Below are 20,691 nucleotides of genomic sequence, written 5' to 3'. Positions count from 1 at the left end.
TGATGTGACAAAATGCATCCAAAGCTAGTGGAAACAAATGGGAATTTACAGGCTGACACAACAGGGAAGTGGAAGTCAAGCTGACTTCAGCTGTGGCTGAAGCAGATGTGGTCCAGATCTTACAGCTGCTTTTTTGTGGGGTTGTCAAATTGTAATATGCTTTTCCTCACTCAGTGGACCTGCCAGCTCCCAGGTCCACTCGTGCGTCATTTAGCAAACCCAGTGTTTACCAGTGATTAGAAGTGACTGACCAGGCTTACAAGGAATGTAGAGTACTGAACAGGGTACACACGGTCTAGGTAAGGACTGCGCTAACCCAGGTGGCTAGAGGGACAGTAGAGGAAGCAAAGCTGATAAAAACGCAGTTACTGGGCTGGAGAGATGGCTCAGAGGTTAAGAGCACTGGCTGTTCTTCCAGAGGTCTTGAGTTCAATTCCCAGCAACCATGTGGTGGCTCACAGCCATCTGTAATGAGATCTGGTGCCCTCTTCTGGCCTGCAGGTATACATGCAGACAGAACACTATGTATAATAAATAATTAAATAAATCAATCCGTTAAAAAAAACCAACCAACCAAACAAACAAACCAAAAAACAAAAAAAACCACGCAGTTACTGGCCAGGAGGTGGAGGCGAAACCTTTAATCTTCCCACTCAGGATCTCTCAGTTTGAGGCCAGCCTGGTCTACAGATCAAGTTCTAGGACAGCCAGGGCTAAGAGAGAGACCCTGTCTCGAAAAAAAAAAAAACAAAAACCAGAGACCTCAGTGACTGCTCTGTCTCAAAAGCATAGTGGATCCAATCAAGAATTCAGTTTGACTTTTAAAAATAAAACCAAACAACTTTATTTGACAAAAGACAAAAACCAGTTATTTACAGTAGTTTTTTGCTCAAATATTGTTCAATGGGACAACCATACCTCAGATTTATCTTACAAGCAACCTATGCAGAGACTGACCCACCCCTTAGACGCCCCATTGTATTCCAGGAGGGGGAATGCCAGAATATGTCAGCAGCATGGCTCCCTCCCTCCTCTCCTGCTCAGTGCACTGTAGAGGAGAAAACTCCCACTCACCCCAATGTCACCCCTACTGTAGGCATCCTGTAGCAATCACCGGGGATCTAGGCTCACAGACAGTTGGGGTAGAAGTGGGCAAACAGCAAATTCTACGAAGCTGCCATGTTCATCCCCCCAGCAGTGCCTCTAGGGGATGAGGGTGCTGGATCCCCTGGAGGGAAGCAGGAGATCCAGCCTAGGAAGGCAATCTCCTACAGAGAGCAAATCTCTCAGTTCCCACTTGCACAGCAAGGGATGGGGCTAAGCCACTCAGGAGAGGTAGGGAAGCCTGTAAGAGTGACAGGGGGCTCCTTAGAAAGGCCAGAATGGTATAATGGTATATCTTTCTCTGGGACAGGCACTCCAAGTCAGTGATCACCCAGGAGCCTCCTCTCTGTTTATAACCTAGTAAACATCAGGAAATTACAGTCAGGACTCCTCAAATCTTCTGATTATTCAGAACACAAATATTTCGGTTAATAAAAACCTAGGATTAGTGTTTCTTAGGATATATAAAGATGGGGTATACTGTTGCTGAAAACTAAAAAACAAACAAAAAAACCCCCAGCAAAGTGAAAGGGGGGAAGGGAGAAATTAAAACCACGTGTGATCAGTTTCCCCAGGAAATTTAGGCAGGCCCTTGCAATTCCAACTTGAAGGGAGTTGAAACAGATGCAACTCCCAGTGTTGGGCCTGTGCCGCACTAACCCCTTCCCCCACGAAGGTTCCAGCTTGTGGAACAAGCGGCATGTCTGAAGAGCCTCCTGACCAGTAAGGAGATGGCTCACTCTTCCCCAAGTAGGAGATGCTGGTGCTACTGACTTCTGACCAAGCTCCTGAATGAATCCAAACAGGCTACAAAAAGGGGAAGGGGGAGACAATACCCAAAGGAGAGAGAGAAAACAAACTGTTTCAGTCTAGCTTAACCACTCCAAAGTAACAGCAAAAACAAGTACGTCTCTAGTCTTATCATCCATCTCGGCTGTATCTAAATGGCTATCTGGTTCAGTTGGATTTTATCCCCTTCTGTGCCTGGTGCAAATAATCCAACACCTGTAGGTATTTTTCTTCTGTCTTTTTTCAATAGAGTAATCCAAACCAAAAATCAAACAACCACTTCCAGCTGGAATTCAGCACGGCTGCAGAGATTTTGCTGGTCCCTTATACAATCATCCCCAGTGCGGTGGTAGATCACCCCGTTTATAAAGCTCCATAGCATAAGGTGCTCTCTCCCCACACTCGTGCTTCCGGGCTACCTACTGCCATTAACACAAACCACAGCAAAAGGAAAATAAACAACTTAGCAAAAACCTAAACATTCAACTGGAGTCGGTTCTGTGACATCTGCTGGGCCTTTTCCTTTGTCCTTTGAGTAAGCTGGAATGTGCACACCTGGCCTGACCGAAGGAGGCACAGCTTAGGGGCAGGTTGGACCTAGCTCAAGTCTGAACTTGGCAAGTTTCCAGAGCCTGCCGAGGAAAGCAGGCTGGAGTGCAGACATCCAAGGCTCTCTGGAGAAGCAGCAGCAGCAACACCTGGCTCTGGCGCCTTGGTCTCCTCAGAGAGGAAGCTTGAGGGAATGCAGTCAGCAAGAGTACAGGCCCCCGTAACAGTGCAGCGACACCAGCTGCTGTCTTTCTGCTGAGGACCTCTGGACAGAGATGATCCCGATGCTTGGCAGTGATCCGTAGATAACCCTCTGTATGAAAGGGAAGTGAACCAGGAACCTGGGACAGCTGGCCTGAACCTCAAGCCACCTGGTAGCAGGCGCCTACTTGGCATTTTCCGAGACTAGAGGAAGGGGAGTGTGCAGCAATGGAGGTGCTGGATCCTGCTGCTTCTGAAGCTCCATCTCAGCAGCCCTCTGCAATGCCACCTCCACCAGCAACTGGAAGCTGCTGAAGTCTTCCTTGTCCTGCTCTGGGGGTGTGGGTGGCGGCGTATTGAAGAGTCCACCGGTAGGGCTTCCAGCCTCAGCACTAGTCAGCAGGGTGAGTGTGCTCCCAGGGGTCACCAGGGCCTTAGGGGATTCCAGCTCCACTTGTGGGAAGGGGGCTGCTGGCTTTTCACCCTGACTTGAGTGGAGCGGCACGGAGCAGACGGACAAGGAGAGCACGTTGGAGGGGGCCGGTACAGACACGGCCAGCAAGGAGGGGCTGCCGCCCCTGGGGAGAGCCACATCAGAGGCTTTGCCCCCACGGCGGGAGATGGTGAACTGATTGGGGTCTTTGCCATCCTTCCGAAGCATGTCTGGGAGAAGGCGACGCCGGGCATTGATGAACCAGTTACAGATCTAAAACGAGTGTTAAGAGACTCATCAGTTAACTCCATTCCAATCAGCTATGCTGTGCTTATCTAAGCTGTTCTAGTACCACGACAGACTCGGGAGTTAGATATTTTGGATATTGGGGTGAAAACCTGACAGAACAAAGAAGCAGTGGAAGAGCAACCAGCTGACCTTCTCTCCACACTTCCCAGACCACAACGGGGCACAAGAAAAAGCCTGAGAATCTCTAAGTCCCTCCCTCCTTCCTTCCTGTTCTCTGTATTCTCTATCGCAACACAGCTACAAAGTGCTCGCTGTTCCAGACACCAAGACCCAGCAGCAAACCTAACAGACAAGATGCTGGCCAGTGGCAGGGTGGGACAACGGTGTTGAGGGAGCTAATGGTGGTGAGGACTTGAGGAAATAGTTTCTGAGGAAGCAGTTTTCAACTGAAATTTGAAGGCAAGTGGGTGTGGTGGGGCACACCTTTAATCTCAGCATTTAGGAGGCAGAGGTAGGGAGGTTCCATGAAAGCCAAGGCTAAACAGTGAAACCCTATTTCAAAATAAATAAAAAAAATCTGAAAGACAAGCAGTTGAAATGGGAGATGGGTAGGGAGCAGGAGTCAGTACTGGCAGCAGAGTACTCACGAAAAAAGTGCTGAAGGCAGGCATGTGTGGCTGGGCTCAGTGTGGTTATCAGAGGTCACCTCCTAGGATAAGCATTTAGTTCTATGGATAAAGGGAGCCATGGGAATTATTGGTTTTTATTTAGTTATTTTTTGAGGCAGGGTCTCACTCACTATGTAACTCTGTTCTGGAACTCACTCTGTAGGCCAGGGCTGGCCTCGAATTCAGAAATCTACTTGCCACTGCCTCCCGAGTGCTGGGATTAAAGTTGTGCAGCACCACCATCCTGACGAGTTTTGTTTTTTTAATCAGTGTGTGTGCATGTCAGTGAGTGCGCACACACGCACACGCACATGTGAATGTATGCAAGTGCGCATCATGTGCCTGTAGAGGCTAGAGGATAATTTGTGGGAGTTGGTTCTCTTTCCATCTTGTGGGTTCTAGAGATTGACCCATCAGGCTTTGTGGCAAGCAGCACCTTTACCCAATGGACCATCTTACTGACCCTTAAGTAATCTCAGCCCCATAGGAGGGTTTTAAGCAAAGGAGTGGCCTATTATGTAGAGAGCAGGCCGGAAACAGGGAGATGGGATGGCAGTTCAGATTACCTTTGGAGGTGACAGGAAGAAAGCATTCCATCTGTTTAGGACACTAGCTTCCAGCCTAGGTGTAGGTGGGCACAGCACAAATGGGGCTAAGAGTGACTCACTCCTGAGCCGCTGTAGACCGGAGAGACACAGGGACCCCAAAGGGGCTATTAGGGAGAGGAAATGATTGCTTCCAAGCAACACTAGGACCATGAGGCATGTCATCCTTCACGGTATGGTGTGCCTTAGGCCGGGGAGAAGATCTGTCCCCTGTGTGTCCATATATATCTGCAGTGCTGGGATAGCACCCACAGTCTTGTTCACATTAGACAAGTGATGTATTACTGAGTTGATCCCCAGCCTTAGATTCTTTAATACCCCAGGTGCTGGCGGCGCATGCCTTTAATCCCAACACTCAGGACAGGCGAATCTCTGTGCATTCGAGGCCAACCTGGTTTACAGAGCGAGCTCCAGGACAACCAGGGCTACACAGTAAAACCTTATCTTGAAAAATAAAAAAATACCCCCAGCTTCACAGCTCTCTTTCTGACCTCTTCACTGGTGTAATAGTCTGCACAGTGCAATGCTGGTGATCCCAGCTAAAAGAGGCTGCCTGTCTCCCACTGCCGCTGAGTCCGGATTCCCGAGCCGGGCACTGAAACCCTCCTGCCTGCCTGCTGCTCTTCTGCAGTCAGCATGTGAGGCAGCTTTTGGGCCCTGCTCATTCAAACAAAACAACTAAACACACAAGCCGGCACTTAGTCCCAGCACTCTGGAGACAAAGGCAGTGCGTGGACCCGAGTTCCAGGACGGCCAGGGCTACACAGACAAGCTGTGTCAAAAAAAACCAAACCAAACCGAAATTCCAAAGAACTCTATGCCTTCTACATAGCACACTCCCTTTTCTCTGGAATGCTTTCTCGCCCACTGGTGGACAAAGGTGTAGGCTGTGTCTCCAGTGCAGATTTCTCCAACAGCCGCCACTTAACTCAGCACAGTGCGCTGGGTTTTCTTCTGACCAAGAAATGGGTTGGGCTGTCCCGTTTCCCTGGTGAACAGACTTAAAGCTCCGCAAGGCAAGCCCCAGGATCAGAGTCAGTTCTCCATCCTGTCTCAGGACCCGGAGCCCAGCTTGCTGCAGTCCCTAGAACAGTTGGGTTAGAGCCCCACCTTTCCCTGCTCGCTTTCAGGGCTTATTCATATCACTGGTGTTTGCCTACTATGCACCAGGCCAGTCCCTGGTGCACGCTGGAGCTGCCTTTTAACACACAGGTCCCCTGCCCTGAGGTGCTACCCTCCAGCTAGCTGTGCGATGATAGTACACAAATAGGTGAATGACCACCAGTCCATGCCCAGAAGCAGGAAGGAGTAGTATATAAACCTAACTACTTCCTGTTGGCCATGAGGTGGCTCTCCCACTGTCCAGCACACTGCTGCTCTACCACGGCTTCATAACGAGCCCAGAAACAAAGAGCAAGTGACCATGGACCAGGCCTCAGCAACTATGAGCGATAAAAACAAACCCTTCCTTAATTAAAACAAATATTCAACATCAGAGACAGAGCTAGCAGATCTGTGTGAAGATGTAATTAAGGGCCAGGGCAATTACATGGAGCACAGGGAACAGTAGCCAGTGAAGCCAGCTGTGATGGCACACACCTGTAATCCCAGCACTGGGAGGCTGAGGCAGGAAGTTCGGTTCAAATTTGAGGTCCACTTGGGCTTTAAGACCCTGCCTCAAACAAAAGGACTAATGGACAGATTGTGAATGTGTGTTGTCTATGCAGTCCTTGTTACCCAGGAGCCTAGGCAAAGTAAGCAACACAGTAAAACCCCACATCCAACAACAACAACAACAACAACAAAAATCAACAAGGAAGAGGGTATGGTGAGTGATGAGCTCTTGGTGGCAGGGGATCTCACTAGTTGGGAACGCCATGCGGTCTGACTGAAGTTTCACATGCTAGGTCCTGCTGCCTTGTTAGTTCATCAGCAGACACTCTCAGACTGTACTAAGTACCAGCAGCTGTAGGAAAAAGAATGGTCAGGAGTCTGTCTTCTTACTTCCTGGGAAGGCTGCAGCAAAGCTTCATACTTCCCTACTGTCTGCTCAGGAGATCAGAGACCCAGGCTCTCGTACCCATCTCTCTCCCTGACTATTATCAGGCTTCTTTCTTGGTACAACTCTTGAGCAAGCCCTGGGGTATAGTCTTCCCATGGGATCTCTGCCATGTCTAGCTAAAGAGACAGATACCGTGATGGAGACTGATCTGCAGCAGACACAGCTCAGTATCTTGCCAGCTGCAGTTATACCATCCTACAGAAGAGCCCTGTCAGGCAGGCTGGAGGCAGAGGCATCTGTGGCCCTTCTTTCCCTCTCTGCTCCAGCTTCAAGAGGGCCTGCCCCTGAGGATTCTCACCCTTCTTCACCTCAGGGGTTTCCCCAGTGTAAGCAGGTGCGTACACACAGACAGACACCAGCAGGCTCTGGCCACACTGGCTGGAGTTCCAGCTCCGTCCTTCAGAAAAGGAGGGCTGAACTGCTGGCCGGGTGGGCAGGGAGGAAACAAACCTAAGCACCTTGACTTCGCTGTCTTGCCAACCACTTCATGGGCATTCTGCTAAATGTGCACACATGCCTGGGAGGTGGTACGCAGTGTCCCCAAAGCCTTAGAGAGGGGAGTACAGAGAAGAAGACATGTGCCTAGCCACACTGCCTTGGGTGCAGAGCTGGTTTCACAACCTCGTCTCTTGGTTAGAGGTCTCACTCTTCGCTGGCCTGCCACATGGGCAGCTAAGTAAGCCGCACAACCTCAAGAGCTTCACTCAGGCACAGAACTTCAGCTCCAGATGGACCTGCTCATTCAGTCGTCCCCAGGCTATGACGCAGGGTTTGTGACGACCTCTACTGTTGGAACGGTGGCCATCACTAGGAGTCCAGTAACTTCCCCTCAGGTCTCAGGTTTGAAGGCTGCAATATGACCGGCCAGCAGCAGGGAGTGAGCTTAAGACCCTTTCTCCCACCAAGGGCAGCACCTGTCCACCTGCTTCCTATCTCCCTCAGCCATCTGTAACAGGAGCCATGCACCTCTACCTCTGGGTGGGAGGTGGTGGGAGCAGGTAACAGGGATCGTTTAATGACTTGTCTAGCAAAGTTGGGAGGAAAGTAGCTGTGGAGAAAGCAGGAAAGCTTTCTGGCACCGATCAGCAGCTGTGTGGGCACACAGCCCCAGGACACACCCCACACGGATCTGTTTCACAGACAGCGTGGTAGACTGCTGCTTTGTCTTCTTGTCCCACAGAGCTGCGTATCTGAGGGGATGAGGGAGTAACTCCTAGCTTTATGCAGTGCTGGGACTCATAGCAGGACTCTGGGATTGTTAGCCAAGCACTCTGCCAACTGAACTCCATGCTCAGCCCTTTACCGTAGATTTCCTCCACCACCGCCACCTGGGGATCGAATCCAGGGCCTCATGCATGCTAGGTAAGTGCCCCGCCACTGAGCTACACATTGACTCCTTGGAGGGATTTTAAAGTCGTTTAAATAGCTATTTTCTATCTGCTTTATGGATTTGGGGCAGGTAGAATGAGGTGGAGTTAACAAGATGTATTTTGTTCTTTCTTTCTACATCTATCTATCTGTTATCCATCCATCCATCTTTCTTTTTTTTTTTTTTTTTGGTTTTTTGAGACAGGGTTTCTCTGTGTTGTTTTGGTGCCTGTCCTAGAACTCACTCTGTAGCCCAGGCTGGCCTCAAACTCAGAGATCCACCTGGTCCTGTCTCCCGAGTGCTGGGATTAAAGGTGTGCACTACCACCGCCTGGCCCATCTGGGTCTCACATCTCACTATGCAGCCCTAGATAGCCTGGAACTTAAGAAAGATCTACCTCTCCTGATTCCCAGGTGCTGGGATTGAAGGTATGCACCATTCAGCGCCTGCCCCGCGGCTTCAGCTATGACCCCGTCTTCACCCCACACATGCACACTCTGGCTGCAGCTGCTCCTACTCTCTCCTCTTGTTTCTTTCCTTTTTCAACAGTCTCCATAGTCCAGGCTGACCTAAATTCATGGCACTCTTCCTGGAGATCATAGATGGGAGCCCCCACCTCCATCTGGCAATACATGTTTTTAAACAAGGGCTCCAGAGAGCTGTCATTCCGACTCAGGAGCAGTGGTTTGTCCCCTAGTGTCACCTGTTCTTGTGAGTGCCAACAGTCCTTTTATTCAAATAAAAAGTGTCACATAGAAGCTCACAGAATACACAGAAAGGCCTTGGGAGACAGGCGACATGTTGCCGTGGAAGCCCCAGCTTGGAAGAGGACAGGACATAAATACAGTGACTGCCTGACTAGGGGCCAGGCCACCCCTCCCACCCAGCCTTCACAGGCTCCTCTCTGACCCCAGGGCCTTACCAGGGGGCCTGCTATGCTCAGGAAGGCTGTGAGGAGGGAGCCCAGAGAGAGGAGCCTGCCTGGCCGCCTGCCCCCATACAGAGCCCTCCCTCCCTCTGCAGCCCAGGTGGCAGTAAAGCTGAGGAGCCGGCTCAGAACCCTCCAGGCAGTCCAGGAAACAGGAAGCCAGACTGAATCCAACCAATCCCCTGAGCTTTGACTGTCAGAGGACCAGTGAAAATCCTCCACAAGAGATCCAAAAGGGTTTTAGTCTCCCAATTGCCTTGCTCCGGGCAAAACCCAGCAAACCATTTACTTCCATGACTCATTGACTTGCTAATGCATAGCTCCAGGGCAAGTTAAAAGAGACAATCAGAAGAGATACCCCAGGGAGAAGAAACCAGCTTGGCATGATGTAGATACCTGTTGAGGCCAGTGCTGAGTTCATTTGAATAATCTTCCTTTGGAGCAAGGAGTGTGGTTTAGTGGCAGAGCTTGGAAACCTCCTTAAGAGCAAAGGACATTTTGAAAGTAAATACAGACAAAGATGTGTGACTGAGGAGCTACTGCATTTTCTACTTGAATATTTCCTTCATTTTCTGCAGTTACAATTACTGAATCCTCTCCTGACAGATAATGATCAAAACCACCCCGAGTGGAGCCCCAACAACAAATAGAACTAAAGTCTTTGTCCCCCACTCCCTGGTGACTCTGCCATCTAAATGCCCCAATGCTGGGCCAGTAGAGGTGCCCACGTTCCGTGGAAGCACCTGACTCCTTTAGAGGCTGGGGTTCCCTGGTCAAAGGAAGGAGTGTGGTAATCAGAGTACACAGCAGGAATGTGGGTCAGAGAGGAGACCTACGGGAAAACAGCAAGCGCTGTAGTCAGACTGGCAGGAGCCGGTGAAGGATTTTATGTCGAGTGACAGGTGATCTGTCAGTGATGACAAGGAAAAGCATAGGATCAAGAAGTTGCATTCTTGTCAAGCATGGTGACACATGCCTTTAATCCTAGCACTCGGGATACAGAGCCAGGCGGATCTCTGTGAGTTCAAGGCCAGCCTGGTCTACAGAGTAAGTTCCAGGACATCCAGGGCTACACAGAGAAACCCTGTCTTGAAAAACCAAAAAACAAACAAACAAAAAACAAAACACCCACCAAACAAAACCAAAATAAAAAATAAAAAAGAGTTATATTTCATACCTTTAGGCCCAGCGCTAGGAGGCAGAGACTGCTAGATCTCTTATGAGACAAGGCCAGCCAAAACTGTATATAGCAAGACCTTGTCTCAAAAACCCAAACCAAACCTTCCATTGCATTACATTCAAGGGAAATGTATAAAGGAGCTAGAGCTCTCAGAGGAGCCTCTGAGAAAGGGCAGGGCCAGAACTGTCCATTTTCCCACAGGTACTTTAGGCCAGAGTCTTGAGAGAGGCACACTGCTGAGGCTGATGTGGGGCCGAGGGTAGGTATCCTTTCAGGAGTGTCCGATGGTTTCCACTGGTCCCTAACTCTCAGTATAGTCCAGAGCAGGTGGCCATCACTGGGATCCAGTGGCTGATCCCTGCCCTGTACTTGGATATGCACATGGCGCTCTGCTCCTAGGGAATCCACTGGTCTCTACAAGGACGTTTTGATTTTCTCTTTCCACTCTGATCACAAGTAGGTGCATCATGTCCAACTACACAGCAGGAGCGGGCAGCAAAATACACTGGCCCCTCTAGTGCACTCAGGTGGGATTTCATTGGTTTATATTCATCTACTTTGGAAAATCAGTTTTGTAGCTGTATATCAGAGCAAAATTAAACGTTTTTAACTCAAGTTTGTTGGTACACAGTTATAATAATAAAAATGATTTTAGCTAACATCTTGAGGGGAGACGGGGTCAACAAGAACAGCTCTTTTATGCAGTGCTGGGGAACCCTAACTCCTTTGGTGTGCCTGGCAAGTGCCTGATCACTCTGCCCCATTCCCCAATTCTTAAAAAAAAAAGGGTCAGGACACTCCTCAGGTTGGAGAACTAGTGTCCCTGACAAGAAGCAGTTCCAATACAGTGTGACAAGTGGGTTGACAGGACAGGTGTGAGGTGCCATAGGGATGTACAGCAATGACTCCAACAGGCTGCAGGACAGAGTGTTTGCAAGAGACAAGTGCTCCGGCAGAATAAAGCAAATGCAGAAGGCCAGGACTGTGCCCGATGTTCATGACCAAGCGCCAGTCCCAGGAAGAGGGAGCTGGGGTGAAGTCTGGAGCCCATCCGAAGACAGTGACACGATCAGATTTGTCCTTTTGAGGCTGAAGGATATAGGCTGTATAGACAGTTCTGGTCTCAAGTTCTAGGCCTTGTATTTTTGCCTCTGTGCCTCTAGAACCTGTAAGTTCAAGGCCACCTTCCAGGGGGTCCTGAGGCCCCAGGCTGTGTTACCCTGTGTCTCCACTGCGTTCGTTCCAGTAGTCATCAATCTGCACCCCACTACCCCCTCCCCCGAAGACTAGATACTCCTTAAGGTATCCTAGACATAGGAGCTGGGCCCAATGGAGGCACCTGGGAAGTAAATATGAAATGCTCCATGCTGCCGTGTGCATGAACCCCTGGAGGATAAGAACGAGAGCAAAAGACAAGCACCCCAAATGGTGTTGGAAATCTTGAGAGTGCTCCAAGCTTTTCCCATTGTCAACTGAGGAAATGTGGGCCAGAGACGGCAGCAGCCTGGCTACAACAGCAGCCTGGCTAACGGCCAGAGTCCTCCTGTGAAGGGGGTGGGACGCCAGCCAGTCCTTTAAGAGTCTAGACCCTGTCTCAGGACAGACTTGGGCTAACCACTGCCCAGAGTAGAGAGCGAGGTCACAGGAATTTTACAGGCTGACTACTAACTGTGCCTATTCATGGGAGGACAAGAGGTAGGAAGCTTGGAAAGTCGCAAGATCAGAGCGGGACGAGGGAAGGAGGGAGACAGCTTGTGGGCTGGAGAAATGGTATGAGAGGACAGAGGAGAAAGCAGGAGGAAGTCTACTGGCTCATGAAAGGAGGAACTGTGAAGCCACCAAGACAGGGACAAGTCCCTGGTGCTAGGCCCAGGGCCTACTGCATGATCTCCTAGCCAACTCGACTCTGAGCACTGCCCGGTCAGCATCATGGAAACAGAGCAAAGCCTTCTGCGAGTCAATAGACAATCGAAAAGAGACAATATTTCGAGTACAAACATCTCGAGTGTACCCCTGTATGCTGTTTACAAAGGTTCTTTTATATTTGGTTCAAACTCTGTTCCTCCTAACAGATCCACCAGGCACTGGAGAGGAATGTATGGCCATCCTCCTCCTCTTCCTTCCAAGTGCTGGGTTCACAAGTGTGGACCAACCTGTCTACCTCCAGCTCAATTTTTAAAAGACCTCCTCTTTTACATTAAGAAAAAAACATTATTCATGGGTATTATGTGATCCTGAAGAGGCAAGACACCGTCAGATCTGCTGGAGCTGGGTTAGAGAAGGGCCTGAGCTGTCTGATCTGGGTGCAGAGAGCCAAAGTTGGATCCACAGAAGAGCAGGAAGTGCTCTTAATCACTGGGTCATCTCTTCAGTCCCTTCATTTAACCACACCACAGAACCCAGCTGTCCTGCAATCAAGTCCTGTTCAAACAGTGTGGCGGGGCATCTCAGCTACTCAGTGCCTTCTTCTCACCTTCAAGGTCAATAATGACACTAGAAACAATTCCTTATCCCTTCAGAAGGGCCAAGGCCTCAAGGCCAGCTGCAATGACCCCCCCCCCCCCACACACACACACACACGCGCAGGGATCAGGGACAGAGCTGGAGACTGGTGCCTGGTCCCACCTTACCTGCAGCACTGACAGGTTGGTCTGTCCCGAGAGACTCAGCTTCTCCTGCTCGGAGGGGTAGGCATTGTAGCGGTGTAGATACAGCCAGTCCCGGAGGATCTTCACCGACTCCTTGGGCAGGTTTCCCCTGCGCTTCCTCTTGCTGGCCAGAGACAGAAGGCCTTCGTCTTCACCTAGATCGCTGTCCGACATGGTGCCTAGGGGCTAGGCTGGACCTCTGGGGAGCCTGGGGCAAGTGACAAAGGGGATGGGGATAACATTACCACTTCATGCCTGTCCCCTTTTCCTTACTAATGAGTCCACCATCACAAAAGTCAGAGTTCCAAATCGTGGCTAGTACCATAGCCTGAGCAAGCTAGAAGGATGAATCCTAAATGCCACCAATTCATGGAACAGAGAAGGGACTACTCAAACATGAGTGGCACCTCTTTAAGAAACAGAATAGGACCAGAACGAACTACAGCTTCCTCAGTATTCCTACTGAGACAGGGTCTCACTGTATAGCCCAGGCAGGTCTTGAAATCTCGATCCTCCTGTCTCTGCCTCCCAGTGTCAATGCCCAGCTTAAATTCTGTTTTCCAGGCTGTCCAGGAAACAACATTTATTACCTCACTGAACTCTCCAAAAGCTCCTGTAAAAGGAGAAACTTATCATTTTACACATTAAGAAAGCTGCCAAAGGCACCAGGGAGTTACCACATGACCCAGAATTTGAAACTCGAACACGGGCCCATGCAAACGCCTATGCACAAATGTTCACAGCAGCCAAAAGGTAGAAACCATCAAGAGACCTTCAGCAGATGGCTGAACGAGTGAACTATCTGGCCACACAGAGGAGGAGAGTGGGGCTGGAGAGATGGCTCAGCAGTTAGGAGCTCTGGCTGTTCTTCCAGAGGACCTGGTTCAGTTCCCAGCACCCATGTGATAGTTAATAGCCATCTGTAACTCCAGTTCCAGGGGATCCAATGCCTTCTTGTGACACCTGTGGGCACCCATGTGGTGTATATACACACATTAGACAAAACACTCATACGGGTAAAACAAAATAAATGTAAAAAAAGAGTACACTTCTGATGCTTGCTACAGCATGGATGGGTCAGCAGTTAATTAGGGCTGGGGGGACAGAAGGGCATTCGCCTTTGATGCTTGCTTATTTTAGAGTTTTACACACATAATATTCTTTGATCAAAATACTCTATTATCTTGTTTTTCCTTCTCCCAAGATTTTATTTCTTTTTATTTTATGTATATAGATATTCTGCCTAGTGTATGTCTGGGCACCACACATGTAGTGCCCTGGGAGACCAGAAGAGGGAGGTGGATCCTCTGGAATTGGAGTTATAGATGGTTGTCAGCCTATGTCTCTTCTGGGACCGAAACCCAGATTCTTCCCAAGAGCAAGTGCTCTTAAATTAAGCCATTTCTCCAGCACAAGCCACCGCCCCCCCATCTCCCCCATCCCCCATCCCTGCTCTTATTTTAAAAGTGAATTTCTGGGGCTGGAGAGATGGCTCAGCAGTTAAGAGCATTTGTCAAAGTGGTGGTGCATGCCTTTAATCCCAGCACCGGGGAGGCAGAGGCAAGCAGGTCTCTGTGAGTTGGAGGCCAGCCTGGTCTACAGAGCAAGTTCCAGGACAGCCAGGGTTACACAGAGAAACCCTGTCTCGAAAAACAAAAACAAAACAAATCGAGCATTTGTTTTTCTTACAGAAGACGTGGGTTGTATTCCCTGCACCCACATGGCAGGTAGTTCATAACCATCCATAAATCCAGTTCCAGGGGATCAGATGTCCTCTCTAAAAAAAAAAAAAAAAAACTAAACCTAAAATTTTTTTTAAAAAGAGAATTCCCATTTCTTAAGATCCACTATAAAGCAGTTCCTTCCAAGGCCCAGAGGCAGGTTTGGAAACTTCACCGTGGTCCTGCAGCCAGCCACTGGTAAGTGCAGGGAGTAGTGTGTCATTCCTACGGTTTTCTTAGACCCTCTCCGTGGACGGGCCTCTGACCTGGGCCCAGACTTAATCTCAGAATCCAGATCAATGAGTGTGGCTCCGGCCCCTGCTCTAACTCCCACAGCGTGGGATCCTAATCAAGTGTCCCCCTTCTCTGAGTTTGAAGCCCTCCTCCTTCTCTGCCTAGATAACGCACCCCTATCAGCTGCTCCTCTCCACCAGACAAAGTTCCAGTTCACACAAGCAAAAGAAATTTACATTTTAAAAGCACAAGTTCTAGGCCAAGGCTGTGCCAGAATCTCAAGGCTCCTCCCTTCTCTGCCTTTTAACAGCTCCCCAGCAGGCCTAGCCAACAGACTCTGGCATCTCCAAGGTTTTGTTTCCTCGACTTGGGCCTGAGCCCAGATCTCGGGGCTGGCTAAGCCAGACTTTCGAGGGAAGGGTCTACCTTCGGCCAGGCCACCTGGAGGTGAAATGGACACTGCTCAGAGGTACTGTTCCTCAAAGTATCACAAATGGGCTGCTTTCTGAGAGCAGGCATTTCAACCACCACCAGCACAGCTGGGATTCAACCAGCAGCACAGCTGGGCTACCAGCTCAGGGATGCAGCCCTGGCAGTTGGTGAAAAGTTTACTGAAAGTCATCTTTACAAATTCCACTCTAGCTGCCAGCCAAGAACCCAGTCTTCAGGGTTCCCAGGGTGAGGCCAGAGGACGACCCCTCAGCGGGGCTTTTCCATCCCTGGATCCTGCACCCTAGGCTTGCCTGCAAGTTTCCCACACCCGCATCCCAGTAATACCTCGATATTCCCCATGCAAGTTTAACAGTATTCAAAATAACTGACCCGATCACATCCCACAAGCTCCCCAAGTTTTACGAACGCACACAATTTACACCCCATACTTAGGACCGACGACTACAATGACTCTTGAGACTAGCCAAACCTCTGCACCCGCCCACCCACGAACTCCAACTGACCTGCCCACCCACGATCTCTCCGACCGAGGAGCACGCACGTCATCACATTGGCCATCCATCAGCTTTCACCCTAACTGGGTTACCGGCTGCACCCTTGGACACTGCACCCCATACAATCTCCTACACACTCCCACAGGAACTTTCTGACAACTCTCCCAGCTCCAGATACTCTCCCCCAGGCCGCACACAGGGGCTGGAGTTCTCAGCAGTTCACACAAAGCGCGCAACCTCCCCCGCGGCCCAGGCGCAGCGGAGCACATGGCTCATGGGGCGCCGACGAATGGGCCGGCGCTCAGGGCACCCTCACCCCCCGTACCCCCCCTCCCCAGAGTCACGATGCGTGCAACAGCTCCCCTGCCGGTCCGCCACCTGGCGGGGGGGGGGGGGAGAACTCTGCAAGAAAGAAAACTCACGTGTCCATTCTAGGGCAGGAAAAAGTTTGGTTCCCAACCCCTTCCCTGGTACTCCGCGCAGGCTGACTCTTGGGGCGCGGGGCCGCCGGAGCGTGCGCGCTCGGCTTTGTGCTCCGAACTCGGCCCGGAGGGGGAGGGGAAAGGAGGGGGCTGGGCTCCAACCTCCGCACCGCCCCCCCCAGCCCTGCGCCCAGACTCCATGTTGGCCGCCCCCCCCCTGCACCGGGGACGCGCGCAGCCCCCGCAGGAGGCTCGGCTGCCCCTCGCCTGGCCCCGGAGTCCCGGCGCGCACAAACTTTCTCCGCGTCGCCAGCCCCACGCGCCCCACAGCCTTGGCCAGCCCGGGAGTGACAGATGCCTCGGAGACAGACTTTCCTTTGTTCCAAAGGAAAGGGGAACTCGCGCGGGCTCCCCAGCCCTCCCCGTCGGGGCCCCGCCCGCGGCCCCCACCTCCAGCTGTCACTCGGCGGCCCCCGGTCCCGCTCCGCCGCCGTGGAGGGGGGGCGGCTGCCGGCGGTTAGCAACGTGCACTTTTGAAACCAAACAAACCCGCTCCCCGCGCGCTCACCCCGCTGCGGGGCACCGGCCGCCCTCTCCCAGGCTGGGATCTTTGGGAGCCGACCCCCCCCAAAGGATCCCGAACAAGCCTCCCCCTCCCCCGGCATCCCGCGCCAGAGCTCAGCGGTCGGGACGCGCACACACACACACCCGGGCTTACACACCCACTGCCGCACGCGCCGGGACGACGCCCCCGCCCCCGCCTCGCCGCCCCAAGAAACTTTTCAAGTTGTCCGCGCGCCCCCAGCCGCGTCTCCAGCCCTCCGGCGTCCCGCACTTACCTTCCCCGGCGGCTTTCCGGCCCACGCGGCCTCGGCGGGGTGCGGGACAGCCCGGCCGGGGCGGGGGGCGCCGGGGGAGCGCGCCGCGTACCTGCCGGGTCTGACACCCGCCTGACAGCTCGCGGCTGGAAAGCACCTCGCGACCTGACGTCAGATCCCCTCTCCTCCCATCGCGCCCGCCGCCCCCTCCCCCACCGCCCCGAGGCAGAAACAAACTTTGCGCGGAGCGTGGCCAGCTACGCCCACCCCCGGGGGCGGGCCCGCGGAGCTGGGGGGCTTCGCCCCGCCCACGCGCCGAAGGGGGCGGGCCCGCGGCACCTCCTTCCTGCGCCCACCCACCTTAGGAATGCCACATGGCCCGGGCCGGGGGCGGAGCGGTGGGACCCGGACTCCAGGAGTCAGCTCGGGGGCAGGAAGTGGCCCGCTCCTCCTTTCGGAGAGCGTTTCCGGAGCGCCTACTGTGTGCGCCTCGCTGGGGGTGGGGCGCTGCCGGGGCACAAAGGGTGCCAGTCCCGGGACTTTTGTAAGTTCGTTCCCTCCTCTGGGTGCTTGCCCGTGTGGGGATGGGGAAACTGAGGCCCCGTAGATATGGAGACTTAACTCCCAGCCGCGAAGGGACCTGTGGTTTTGTCCGTCCGTAGGGTCGCGGAGGTCATTTTGGATAAAACCCCAAGCCCAGGGCCTAGCGCAGAGGGTTGGCCAGGGGTGACTCCAGGCTGCGCCTTAGGAGCGCGGGTGAGGCAGGCAGCGAGCCCCACTTTGAGGTGTCCGCAGTTACTCTCTGGGTGCTGACACATCTGCCAGTGTCCTTTGGCCCAGGTGGGTCTCGTGGAGACAGGGTGGTGAGTCTAGGCTCTTCCGGCGGTCCAGGCTGGTGCATTTTTCCTTGCCTCCAAGTTCCCTGACCGGCTGTCTCTTGGGTCTCCACCTAAGTGTGGCAGAGCCTGACTCCGGCTCAGAAGGACCTTTTCTGAGTTTGTGGTCGTAGAGGCCCAGAAACCTGAGACCCTTGTGCTAGTACCAACAACAGTGGGACAGTCTTTAGGGTTTTTTAATGCTATTATTATCTTATTATCAGTATTTTACTATTGAACTGGGGTCTCAGACCAGTCTCAGACTTGGAGTGGTTCACCTGCTTCAGCTACCTAAGTGACAGAAACTACAGCTGTCGTTGCTGCATCAGGCTCAGCTTTTTTTTTTTTTTTTTTTTGCACTTTAGTCACAAAACTTTGGGGACAAAAGTTAAGTTTTCCTCCCAGAAAGCCCCAAGCCAATCAGAATGCTGATCAAATGACTCTTAAGGTGTACCTGGGTTTCCTGGAAACCAGACGTGCCTGAAAATGCTTTAAACCAAAATGGCCATCCTGCTTTCCGTTTAAATATTGATAACATTTCCCAGTACCCTCCTTTTTACCAGTGGGGAAGCCAAGACCCAGAGGTAGTCACAGCAGTTTCTTGGCCAAGTGGTATATTCCATCCACAGACCTGTGAGAATAAAGGAAATGGGAAGTCTTGGGTGAGAAAGGCAAAACCTACTGGGCCTTAGCCACTAGGGTAACCGTGTGCAAGAGGCAGGTACCTTCCTATAGGTGGGACCACTAGGGGAGATAGAGGGGGCAGCCAGATGAGCTTGGAGATGTGCTGGGTTCTTAGCTACTGAGCTCTCATGCTAGGCATGTGCTGCAGGTGAGAGAGCCGTATCTTCTCTTTGGAGCCTCTGGTGGCCAGGGACAAGCCCACAGGACTCGCCACAGATTCCATCGGTGGCGGCCTGCTAGGCCAGTGTTCCTAAGTCTGCTCAGTGGGGAGATGAAGGGAGTGACCTGTTCCTTCCCATGGCCTGCAGCAGAGCCAAGTGAATGCTGGCTGACGGCTCTGAAGTCTCCCTGATCCCCCTGGAAGGGTACAGGGCTGGGGTGAGGGAGGCTGCTTCTGTGTCAGGATTTCACATAAACAGCCCCCCTCGCCTAAGAATACCATGAATTTGACAGTTGCCAGGTTAATCTTCTCTGTAAATACAGTGTAAGATGCGTGCATCATTACACCGGGATTCCACCGGGTTAATATTTTTGAAGTAGCTGCGAAGCAATGAGATGATTCTTCCCGGTGCTGTTGGTCCCTTCCCGGGATCTGGATGGTTATTGGCAGCAACTGAAAAATACAATGTGTAAATCTGTGTGCTCTAAGGCAGAGAGGGCTGGTATGGATTTATTTTCAGCTGTAGTGTTGTGCCTAGAAGGGGCTTTGGCCAGACTCGTTGATAATTCTGACGGGAAAACTTTTTCCAACTGGTGTTTGTTTTGGTTTGTGACAAAACCTCACTGTTGCCCAGGCTGGCCTCACACTCCCAAGCTCAGTGATTCTCTCCTTCCGACTCCCAAACAGCACTGTGTACATGAACCACCGTGCCTGATGGTAAGTTGTTATTTCCTCTCCATTTTCTTTTTCTTTTTTAGTAAGAAGGGTAGTCTTGTTATGTTGTCCTGTCTAGTCTGGAATCCCTGGGCTTAGATTCTTCCACTTCAGCTTCTTGACTGCCGGGACATAAGTGTGTCCTGCCACACCTGCTTTTGTTATCTAGTTTTACCACATGCTCTCTTCTCTAACAAATGTGAATTTGAAACCCAGCACCACGGAAACAGTGTGCGGATACATATATTACTGTGGCAAGGAACCCCCCTTCTTTTCCCTACATATTAAGAAACTGTGCTGGTGGTGGTGGTGGTGGTGGTGGTGGTGGTGGTGGTGGTGCACGCCTTTAATCCCAGCACTTAGAGGCAACTGGATCTCTGTGAGTTCCAGGCCAGCCAGGTCTACATAGTGAGTTCCAGGCCAGCCAAAGCTATATAGTGAAACCTTGTCTCAAAGGAGGTCAGGAAAAAACAAAAACAAAAAGACAAATAAAAAGACTGCCTCTAGGGCTTGGGCTGAAGCTCAGTGGTAGAGCTCTTGCCTAGCGTACATAAAGCCCTAGGTTCAATACCCAGTACTCCCATGAAACAAAAACCAACAACCAAAAAGGGAAACCATCAACTTGGAGCTTTCCTTGACAGTTCTCCGAGGCCAGTGTGGTGAAACATGTCAGTAATCCTAGCACTCCAAAGGTAAAGGCAGGAGAATCATGAGTTCAGGGTCAGCCTTAGCTATAGGTCAGTGGTTCTCAACCTTCCTAATGCTGCGACCCTTTAATGCAGTTCCTCATGTTGTGGTGACCCCCAACAATAATTTTTTTTTTTTTTTGCTACTTCATAACTGTAACTTAACTTCATAATTTTGCTGGTGTTATGAATCGTAATGTAAATATCTTATATACAACCCCAAAGGGATCGAGACCCACAGGCTGAGAATCACTGCTATAGAGCATGAGACCCTGTCTTAAAACGAAACAAAAACAAAATAAAGAAGCTGCATCCCAGGCTGGAGAGATGGCTCAGTGGTTAGAGCACTGACTGCTCTTCCAGAGGTCCTGAGCTCAATTCCCAGCAACCACATGGTGGCCCTCTTCTGGTGTAAAGGCGTGCATGGAGATAGAGCACTCGTATACATTAAATAAATAAGTAAATCTAAAAAAAAGCTGCATGCCTGGAAGGAGAGATTTTCCTGATAATGAAAATCTTGGGGTCCTCCCTCTGGGGAGGGATCTGGAGTGAGGCCGGAGAGGGAAGGTGGGTGCTGGCTGGTTCATCCTACCCTGTTCTCTGCTCCATACCAGAGAAGTGCATGCAGGTCAGAGAAGCTCCTGG

The 20,691-nt window shown here is 51.5% G+C and overlaps 1 protein-coding gene across 3 annotated transcripts; it reads right to left on the bottom strand.

The window, feature by feature from the left end:
* Positions 1-813: 813 nt before the first annotated feature.
* Tgif2 (TGFB induced factor homeobox 2) lies at positions 814-17,369 on the bottom strand. 3 transcript variants are annotated; one of them, XM_059261779.1, is made up of 3 exons: positions 17,288-17,369; positions 12,768-12,993; positions 814-3,349 (listed from the first exon to the last, which is right to left on the bottom strand). In XM_059261779.1, the coding sequence occupies exons 2-3, from the start codon at positions 12,957-12,959 to the stop codon at positions 2,828-2,830; spliced, it is 714 nt and encodes a 237-aa protein (XP_059117762.1). In that variant the 5' UTR covers positions 12,960-12,993; positions 17,288-17,369; the 3' UTR covers positions 814-2,827. The 3 variants fall into 3 exon arrangements, with proteins under 3 accessions (XP_059117762.1, XP_059117760.1, XP_059117761.1); XM_059261777.1 differs by lacking the exon at positions 17,288-17,369 and adding an exon at positions 16,949-17,133; XM_059261778.1 differs by lacking the exon at positions 17,288-17,369 and adding an exon at positions 16,110-16,238.
* Between the last annotated feature and the right edge of the window lie 3,322 nt (positions 17,370-20,691).

Source organism: Peromyscus eremicus, chromosome 4 (genome assembly GCF_949786415.1).
Source record: "Peromyscus eremicus chromosome 4, PerEre_H2_v1, whole genome shotgun sequence".
NCBI classification, from domain to species: Eukaryota; Metazoa; Chordata; class Mammalia; order Rodentia; family Cricetidae; genus Peromyscus; species Peromyscus eremicus.
The sequence above is the reverse complement of the archived record's forward strand: the minus strand, read 5'-3'. Positions and strand labels throughout refer to the sequence as shown.